This window comes from Paramisgurnus dabryanus, chromosome 1, assembly GCF_030506205.2.
Source record: "Paramisgurnus dabryanus chromosome 1, PD_genome_1.1, whole genome shotgun sequence".
Classification (NCBI taxonomy): domain Eukaryota; kingdom Metazoa; phylum Chordata; class Actinopteri; order Cypriniformes; family Cobitidae; genus Paramisgurnus; species Paramisgurnus dabryanus.
This window is the reverse complement of record NC_133337.1, coordinates 51,136,074-51,146,856: the sequence shown is the minus strand read 5'-3', so window position 1 is coordinate 51,146,856 and position 10,783 is coordinate 51,136,074. Positions and strand designations below refer to the sequence as shown.

The 10,783-nt window shown below is 40.4% G+C and overlaps 1 protein-coding gene across 1 annotated transcript in view; it reads left to right on the top strand.

The window, feature by feature from the left end:
* The first annotated feature begins 2,835 nt into the window (after positions 1-2,835).
* Positions 2,836-10,783, top strand: part of LOC135744526 (urotensin-2 receptor) — a 10,596-nt gene continuing 2,648 nt past the window's right edge. The window contains 2 exon segments of the mRNA XM_065262711.2: positions 2,836-3,493; positions 3,496-4,095. Coding sequence (XP_065118783.2) covers positions 2,989-3,493; positions 3,496-4,061 — 1,071 coding nt within the window. The 5' untranslated portion in view covers positions 2,836-2,988 and the 3' untranslated portion in view covers positions 4,062-4,095.

The following is a 10,783-nucleotide window of genomic DNA, read 5'->3' as shown; positions in this document are numbered from 1 at the left end:
CAATAAAGTGTTATGATTCATTTGATTTGATTTCTGTTCCTAATGCTAATTTGAGCCCTTACTTAATGTGCAACTTTGTTCTTTTTATAAATGTTTGTAAGTAATTTCTTCATTTTTTTATTAGTTTTTCCAACCCCTTATTCTGCTGATCCGAAAAATGATCAGATCTGTGCCTCAAAAACCATAATGTGATCCGAACCGTGAGTTTTGTGATATATCACACCCCTAGCTAGCATTGCTGTATGTGTTGAAGTGAACGTTCCAACATCGGTAATGTTCCAGCTTCATAGGCAAAGCACATGCGCTCTCTGTCTAAGATCTTTGGTAAGAGATGGTATTGGACTTTATGAGAATATATACCAATACCATGTTGGGTAGGGAGATTTCTGTGATGAAAATGGACTTCAATCTTATTTATATGGTGGGTAGTGATGTAACAGTGCTATCCTATATTTATTTATTTATTGCTTGTTGTGTAAGTAATGAAAAATAAGCAAAATAAACTCATTCTGCTCGATCAACTATGCACTTATCCAATGCTATTTTTTTCAGGAACACTGTTGAAGTACTTTGTAGCACAACCAACTCCACCCGCCCCTGATGTTTCATCAAGTGTCAGTGTCTCCACAGCTGATGATGCAGCAGATGAGGTTTTTCTTGTTGGCCAATGTTAACATTCCATAGACTGTTAATATGACATGACACATTGAAGAATAAAGTATTTTATTTAAGTATAGATTTTTTTCATTATTTAAATTATTATTCATTTATAATGTAACATTAGAGCGTGACATTTGTGTCCGCGTGGTGGGAGGGGGGCCCCCAAACACATTCTGCTTAGGGCCCCCAATAGGCTCAGGCCGGCACTGCTCGTCCCAAATTTGTACAATTTCCAATGGTGTCCTATATAGTATGGTAGTCATTTTACATATTTTCTTATAAATACAAAAGCAGATTCAAAGAAATGTCTATCAACACATCTAGAATATAACAGATAGCAAAACCGCTCTTAATGCAGAACAGCACCATGGACAGCTCCCCATTAAAAAAACCTGAAGAAAACAACAGAATATCTTGCATCACACAATTAAAAAGATCTCAAGTAGTTACTGGAAGTGTTTTCTTTGTGAATCAGATAAACACACCGACAACTTCCAGCACCTGGTGTACCTGAATTGGCCCACCCGCCAGTGAGTTCCTTTTTGCCCCTTCAGCAGCTTTCCTAAACCATAATCAGTATTCCCCTCTCACAGTTATGCTACAGTTCTGTCCTGTCAATCATGTGCAATCCAACTCAAACACTCAAAGGGCTCTCAGCTCAGTGCATACAGTACATAACACCACACTGTGGATCATTGCGGTACGCAAGGATTCTTCATCAATGACAGCTCTCAAACATAAAGCACATACTGTATATTGCAGTATAAAGTTTTATGGTATTTACATCTAGCGTTCACATTTTTGAAATACATGTTTACTTTATATACAAAAATGTTGCAAGAAATCTGGGTTTATTGAAGTAATGTGATTGATTCAATTTGACTTTAAGTTACTCTGCCTAGAGTTGTTTTTAAAGGATCAGATCTAGCAGATATAACTCTTTAAAGCCCCAAGCACTTGCATTCATTGTTTAGATTGGAACAAAAGTTTTTAAAAAATATCTAAAACAATGTGTGTTGACCAAAGTTTTAAACTGTTAAAAGCACAGTGGCATCAATCCAATTAATCATTTTTTAACTTTTTTTAAGAGATCTGTTTTGTATTAGTCTTAAAGCGAAGCAAGTCATTTTTATGGCTACCAAAGCAAACAATTAACAATTTGTTATGGTACAAGTAACATATTTGGAAATAACAAACATTTTGAACTTCTACAGTGATGTGCAAAAAATGAAAGCAACCTCTTTACCACGGTGCTTCTGACCTTGTCTAAGTTAGTTGCTCAAATTTTCATTGTTTGCATTTCTACTTAATTGGTTTTTGTGCTTTAATGCTTTTGGTCTTTGATTGGTTAATTTTCTAGAGTTTATTTTCTGACCTCAAAAGGATTAAAGCCAGAAAACTTCAATTAAGATCCATTGTTTTATTTTGTTTTGTCTTTTGTTTGCTTCTTTATTAACTCTACAAACTAGAATTCAGAGATATACCACATTGTCCTTTCATCTCAGTTGCTCAAAACAAAGAAATTCAATTTAAAGAATGTGAAAATAAAGAAATTAAATTTACAAAGTGAATATACATCAGAGTTATTTCCTCAGTGGATTGCAGGTGTTATATGGTTGCCATTAAGACTTGATGTTTCTCAATGAGAAAAAATTTTTTTTTTGGTGCTTCATTACTTTTTATAACATTTATTTTATTGGGTAGAAACTGTGATTGGGATTTGGGGGGGGGGGGTTAAGTCAATAAGGCTGCCACATAAAATGCCACAACCTTTCAGTCAAAAATTCTTAAAAGAACTTTATCTCTTCACTTTTTATAGTCAGAAATGTTCTGTGGATGTTTAAAGTTTTTATTGACCATGCAGCCAGAAAAAAAAAGAAAGAACCTTATTTTTTAAGAGTAATGCTATCATTAAATAAACTGCAATTTCAAATTAGTGGATTACAACATTGTAATATTTGTACATGCATGTATTTACTAAAATATTAATTTAAATATAAAAAGGTTTATCAATAAAAGCGTTAATAAAAATTATCCAATTATTTGTTTATAATATTTTACATATTTAACAAATTACGCTGCCTCATATTTTCAGTGTCCATCAGTATTCAATGCATGAAAAGGTATACCTATGACGTCTGCTAACAACATTCTCTAAAACATTTATAGGGAAAACACACGTGCGGATGAGCTCGGGTTTGACGTCAGGAGCTGCGGACACCGGCGAGTGAGCTCAGACACTATTAGTCAAATAACAAAACGGCGGCAGGAGTCTCGCGCACCTGCCATAAACTTCCCCTGTCGGTTTCCACATTTACCGCGAGCGCAATGAATCACAGCAAGTCCGATCTTAATGGTCCGTCCCGTAACGGCAACTCCGGTTCCGCGGACGAGCTCGTGATAACGTCGACTTTCGGGACCTTGCTGTCGGTGGTTTACATCGTGGGAGTCTCGGGAAACGTCTACACGCTGGTAGTCATGTGTCACTCCATACGTTTCGCTACTTCAATGTACATCTCCATCATTAACCTGGCGCTCGCGGATCTCCTGTACCTCTCCACTATCCCCTTCGTGGTGTGCACGTACTTTCTAAAGGACTGGTACTTCGGGGACGTGGGTTGTCGGATTTTGCTAAGTCTGGATCTTTTAACTATGCACGCAAGCATCTTCACGCTCACGGTCATGTGCACGGAGCGCTACTTGGCTGTGACCAAACCGTTAGATACTGTTAAGCGCTCCAAGAGCTACCGAAAAGCATTGGCATGGGGGGTTTGGATCTTATCTTTAGTGCTGACCCTTCCCATGATGCTCATGGTTAACCTGACTACTAAAAAACGGCAGATGGAGGGGTGAAAAGGATGTGCGCGCCCACCTGGGCACCACAGGCGTATAAGATTTACCTGACTGCCCTGTTCTGCACGAGCATAATGGCACCAGGACTGATCATCGGTTACCTGTACACAAGGTTAGCCAGGACTTACTTGGAGTCTCACAAAACTGTTAATAAAAGCAGCAGGCGCTCTCCAAAGCAGAGAGTCCTTATTATGATTTTCACCATCGTGCTGGTGTTCTGGGCGTGCTTTTTGCCCTTTTGGATATGGCAACTTGTGCCCCTGTATCACAAGCCTTTCCGTCTCGCTTCGCGCACACACACGAGCATTAATTACCTCGTTGCGAGTCTGACCTACAGTAACAGCTGCATTAATCCTTTCCTGTACACACTATTGACCAAGAACTATCGGGAGTATCTGAAAAACCGACACAAGAGTTTTTACCGCTACACGTCGTCCTTTAAACAGCGACCACCGAGTTTGTACTCGTGGGGAAAGTCCGCGTCATCCAGTAATCAGTTCGAGTTTCACTCGGAAACGCTTGTCATGGCGCAGCTGAAGGCGCAGTGACGCGGTGAAGAAACCTTATGCAGTTTGCGTACAGGTAAATGTTTAAATGACTCATCTATTGTCCACACACTCTCCTCCCTCCATTCACAAAACAACACACTCATTCATATACAGTAGCGGACTAAACTCTAAACTGTAGTAAAATGTGCACCTGCATTTGCTGTTTAGATTAGATGCATTAACTAAAACAACGGGTGACCTATGCTTTAAACTGGTACAAGCAACATGACGTCACTCCAATTAACTTTTTTTAGATTTATTTAAGAGGGTAGATATGTTTTTATTAGTCTAAAAGCAAAGCAAGTTATTTTCACTAGGAAACGCTTGTCATGGCGCAGCTGAAGGCGCAATGACGCGGTGAAGAAACCTTATGCAGTTTGCGTATATAGGGAAACGTTTCAATGACTCATCCATTGTCACACTCTTCTCCCTTCATTCGCAAAATAACACTATCATGCTATATAGCTGACTAAACTGTAAATGTGGTATACTGTGTGGTAGGCTATACTGTATAATGTTCTTTGGCTGGCTGCTTAGAGGAATTACTCAAGTTTAGGACAGTCAGTTATAAAGGTAATGGTTGTCTAGTGTAGACAGATATGAGCATGATTTCTTGTGTGTATAAAAGTTAAAAAGTCTGATTTTCTTGACAATAAAGCAAATAAGACTAGGATGTCAATGGAAACCTGAATTTAATCTAAAATAATCAAAATTGTTCACATTGTTGATTAAGATATTCTGTAGATTTAAATATGGCCCAAATTACAAAATATGACAACCTTTTCTCTACTGGAAAATAAAGTTTAATGAACCTATACTTAGATCTGTCATGGTGTTTGGTCCATATATTTCCAGTGCTATAAAATCACACATTCATGTCAAGGACACCAGAGCAGTTAGATTTAAAGGGCACCTATTATGCAAAATTCACTTTTACAAGGTGTTTGGACATAATGTGTGTTGGCATTATGTGAACACAACCACCCGACGATGAAATAAATCCACCCGCTACTTGTTTTTTAATCACCCGTTAAACCAAAGCAGTCTTATTAGACGTGCCGTTTTGATTCTCTTATCAATGTGAGGTCACATTGATAAAGCCCCGCCCACTTACAGTCCTGCATTACCATAGTTTCCACTCTCAGTGAGTTTTACTCTGTCCACTAGATAATATTGTCTTAGACTATTAATCAGATCTATTTTAACTGAAAGCGCTCACTGTCTGTTTGTAAGGGAGTGAGGAGCTGTAGCTCATTTGCATTTAAAGGAACAGACATTAAAACTGCATGTTTTTTGCTAAATAGGGGCATTTTGAGCATGCTATAATAATAATCTGTGGGGTATTTTAAGCTGAAACTCACAGACACATTCTGGGCACACCTGACACTTATATTGCATCTTGTAAAAAGGCCACATGATGCCCTTTAACAAATGTACTGTAATATTAAACTAAGATGTTGGAGCAGGTCCATCTGTGCTAAGTCCCTTACTGCAAATTCCAAACAAATCACCTTACAGCTCATGGTTATATTATAGTCACATATTGTAGCATTTATCAGTGCAATATTTAATTGCTAAACTCAATTCGTTCATGCATATCCATCTATTTGAACTCACTAATGCATTTAACTCGGTCAATAATCAGGACCATTTCTGGATATCACAGCAACAGAAAAGCAAGGGGTTCAATGATGATTCACGCTCAACTTCCTCAGCAAAAGATGGAGAACACTGCAACTTGCATATGAATTAGCAGCATGTCTCAGATGAATTTCACATTCTCACAGGTCTTTATATTTTAGATCTGCGATAACAAGATATTACAAACAATCCCTTTGGACGTCAATGAGCACAAACCCCTGCAATGATTTATTTCTGTTCTCGATGTCAGAATGGACTCAATGGACTTGAGTGCAAAATGGGGAAAACGGTTTTTTTTTTCACTTGTATCTCTCTTTGGCAGCACTGCGAATGTGGAAGTATAAAATTGATTGTTACAGTTTCCATTTCTCTGGAAAGAAGAGAATAGAAGCTATACAACCAAGCTTGATGTTTTTACAATTGTCAAACTCAAGGGTACCTCGAAACTCAGACCAGGGTCAAAGCAGTTACATAAAGTTTGAACAGCTCTTATAGCCAAGCCTCCCACTAGAAAACACTCTGAACGTCGATTCGTAATAGAAGGATTAGCTTGAAAGTAAAAGTATTGAGTCAGATGTATCACACTACAGAAAGCACTTGTTTTAAACAAAATCATATTTGATTCCTGTACAACCCTGGGTTAAAGACACCAGTCGGACATTACCTTTAGTATTTGAAGAAATTTAATGAATGACAGTCTTGTTGTATGTGTCATGCAAAATGAGAAATTCTGTATTACCAAAGGGACATCCATGTATACTTTCTAGGGAATTGCGGCAAATTTTGTGGTCCGACTGCAGGCTTGCAGCCCATCATTTGTTTTCTTAAATCATTAAATTAGCAACATCTGGTCTTTAACACCACAGCACATTGGCTAACCCACCCCCAACATCAGCTGTGAATTTGCATTCCTGTTTAAACAAGATTATAAATCCGTTTTACCATCTAACACCCTGCCAATACACATTTTAATCTTCAGTAAAACACATGTAGGAAGGTAATAAGATTAGGATAGATCCTAAAAAGATTACATCATTTTTAAAACCCCAAAATGTATTACAATCCGACGAAAATGCTAAAAGTATTTAATTTCAACAAATTACTTTCAGAAAAAAAGGTAACCAAAACTTTATGGGTATAACAACAAATTGAAATATTGTATATTTTGGGGTACACAATTCTACCCTAAGAACCTATTGGTTACCTTAAGGAAAAAATGTGTACCAGTTACATTTTAAAGGTACTAAAACACAATAAATTATTAAGGTATAGTAATGTACCCAAAAACGTACACCATTTTATTATGTTTAGTATACCTTAGGGCTGTGACGGTTGGAAGTGCGACCCACGGTGGTGAAGTGCACCCTGCACTGGTGTGCATGTCACAAACTATGAAAAATAGAAAGTACAATCTTGCCCAGTGAATGATCGTTCTCCCTTTCTCACTTAAATTTGCGAAAAAGTATCAATCTGCACTACCAGTACACCATCAAATCGCGTTTTCAGCGTGACTGGAAACATTATAACCCCTAAAAGGTTTCTCACTTGTTGTTTCACGGATAAAAGTGCTACAATAAACACGCACATAGGCGCCAATCCCGTGGGTGCTCTGGGGTTTGGCTCGTGCATCGACCGAAATTGCCAAGCACATATTCAGTTTCTTCACATTCACTTCACATGTCGCGTCTAAAACCACGCAGAAAAACGTGACCCCACAGCTTTCCTCCTCTTCAAAGTGCGTGGGCGCTTCAGGGTGTCTTTCGTTGCCAAGTAACCTAAGCATTGCTAGATGCTGTGACGAGCACCCATTTGGCATCTTCGAACATGCAGGTTTGTTAAGAACTGTATATTTGATCCAAGTTTACATTTTTATATTTCAAAATATATGTATGCATTATATATAAGACACGATGCCCCGCATTTAGTGTGTATGCAGCATTACTGTGGGTTCACACCAGACGCGAGTTCAACGATTTGCACGAGTAGATTATATACAAAGTCAATGCAATGACGCGATCAGACGCATCCTCGCGTGGGGCCATGTGAATGACGCGATATGGGTGGTGCGTTTGCCACGTAAACACGCGCTATTCGCCTCAAACGTGAAATTATTCAACTCGAGCGAAAAATTCTCAAGACACGAAGTTAAATCCCACGAGTAATCTAGAGCGAGTAATTGAGTGTTGGTGCGTGAAACGCGCAAGTTGAAAAACTTTGGCGGATTTCCACGCCATGTTAACCAATCATGACCTTGCTGTAGTAGTGATGTGATTAAAGGAAGTGAGCGGAGTCAAGACACGAAGTTAAATCCTGCGAGTAATCTAGAGCGAGTAACGCGATGCCTCGCGTTTGGTGTGTACGTAGCATTATGCAGGGTTCACACCAGACGCGGTAGAGGTGGCAAGCGTGAGTGATTTAAATGTTAAAGCTCACATAACACACGCTGTTTCTGCATTTCTGATATTAATCTGGAGTACCTATGGAGTAGTATGACATCCTTTATATCTCTGAAGAGTCTTTAGTGTAATCAGATTTATAAAAGAAAGATTAGCTTTACCGAATCTTTCCGATAACGTACGAAAAAATGAAGAAGGAGGAGTTATAACGCGGGAGGAGCGAGTACGAGTCATGCAACACTATACAACACTGTTTTAACTTATGATTCACTACATGTTCGTGTCATTTATATAATATACACGCGCCTATTTCCAACATAAGACAGAAGTCTTACTTACCACGTGTAACTCGTCATGAAAATCCACCGCATCAAACACACACGCAAAACTCCGCTGCTAATCCGGATAATAAACTATATCCATTGTTTCCATAAGGCTGGATGTCTTCTCCTTACATCCAAAAACACACTTCTTGTTGTGCCATTGTTGACTTTTGAAATTAAACAAAGCTGAGTGGCGTGATAAGCTGTTAGCAAGCTCTAGCGTCTCCCGCTGACTGACGGCTGGGCGGGGTTTTCCGGGGGAAGTTTTCCGGCGGAAGCCCATATAAAGAAGTGATACGTATCGAAAACCCCTGAAACGTCAGTTAGAACCGTAATCGAAAAAAATTAGCCGAAACTTGTACGAACCCTGGCGAAGTGCATTCGGCACAGAAATACTCTGAAACACGCCCAACTGCATTTTTGACACTTTGCCTACGTTTAGCATGAGGAAACAACTCTATAACTGTGTTAATAAGTCAGAATGCTTGAAATACCATTAAACCCCCCCTTTAAGTCAATGCAAAGACGCGAATAGGCATCCTGCAGTGCGGAAGGCGCGGCGCACGCAAGTTGAATGATCTGAACTTTGGCTGATTTCCACGTCACGTTAACCAATCAGGACCTTGCTGTAGTAGTGATGTGATTACAGGAAGTGAGCGGAGTCTCAGCGGAGTCGCAGAAGCCCTTCCTATGATGTGAATTTCTGCGTGAATGTCTCGAATGACTAGAATTTCATGCGCAAATAAAGCGAGTAAACTCAAAATGTTCAAGCGTCCAACTATGCGCGAATATTGCGTTTTGCCGCCTCTACCACTGCTGGTGTGAATGCACCATTAGATTACCACCCCAGCGACAGAAAAGGTACAGTTCATCAAATAACAAAACGGCAACAGGAGCCTCACGCACCTGCCATAAACTTCCCCTGCCGGTTTCCACATTTACAGCAAGTCCCGCGAGTAATCTAGAGCGAGTAACAAGATGCCCCGCATTTGGTGTGTACGTAGCATTACTGTGGGTTCACACCAGACGTGTGTTCAATGATTTGTGCGAGTAGATTATATACAAAGTCAATGCCAGGATGCGATAAGACGTGTCCTCGCGTGGGGCCATGCGAATGACGCGATATGGGCGGCGCGTTTGCCGCAAAAACATGCGCTATTCGCCTCAAACTCGTCTCCGCCCAAGTTGAAAATATTTAACTCGAGCAAAACATTTTCAAGACACATAGTTAAATCCCGCGAGTAATCTAGAGCAAGTAATGCGATGCCCTGTGTTTGGTGTGTACGTAGCATTATGCAGGGTTCACACCAGACGCGGTAGAGGTGGCAAGCGTGAGTGATTTACATGTTAAGTCAAAGATGCGAATAGGCATCCTGCGGTGCGGAAGGCGCGGCGCGCGCAAGTTGAATGATCTGAACTTTGGCGGATTTCCAAGCCACGTTAACCAATCAGGACCTTGCTGTAGTAGTGATGTGATTACAGGAAGTGAGCGGAGTCTCAGCGAAGACGCAGAAGCCCTTCCCATGATGCGAATTTCTGCGTGAATTTCACGAATGACTAGAATTTCATGCGCGAATAAAGCAAGTAAACTCAAAATGTTCAAGCATCCAACTATGCGCAAATAGCGTGTTTTGTTGCCTCTACCGCAGCTGGTGTGAATGCACCATTAGAGTACCACCCCAGCGAAAGAAAAGGTACAGTTTATCAAATAACGGGGCGGCAGTGGCTCAGTGGTTCATGTAGGTTGTCTACAAACCGGAAGGTTGGTGGTTCAATCCCCGGCTCCACCGGACCAAGTGTCGAGGTGTCCTTGAGCAAGACACCTAACCCCAGCTGCTCCTGACGAGCTGGATGGCGCCTTGCATGGCTGACACCGCCGTCGGTGTATGAATGTGTGAGTGAATGGGTGAATGTGAGGCAACTTGTAAAGCGCTTTGGATGGCCATAGGTCTGTTAAAAGCGCTATATAAATGCAGTCCATTTACCATAACAAAATGGTGTCAGGAGCTTTGCGCACCTGCCATAAACTTCCCCTGCCGGTTTCTACATTTACCACAAGGGCAATGAATTACAGCAAGTCCCGCAATAATCTAGAGCAAGTAACACGATGCCCCGCATTTGGTGTGTACGCAGCATTACTGTGGATTCACACCAGATGCGAGTTCAACGGTTTGCGCGAGTAGATTATAAACAAAGTCAATGCAAAGACGCGATCAGACGCGTCCTTGAGTGGGGCCATGCGAATGACGCGATATGGGCGGTGCGTTTGCCACTAAAACACGCACTATTCGCCTCAAACTCTCTCCGCCCAAGTTGAAAATATTTAACTCGAGCAAAAAATATTCAAGACACGAAGTTAAAT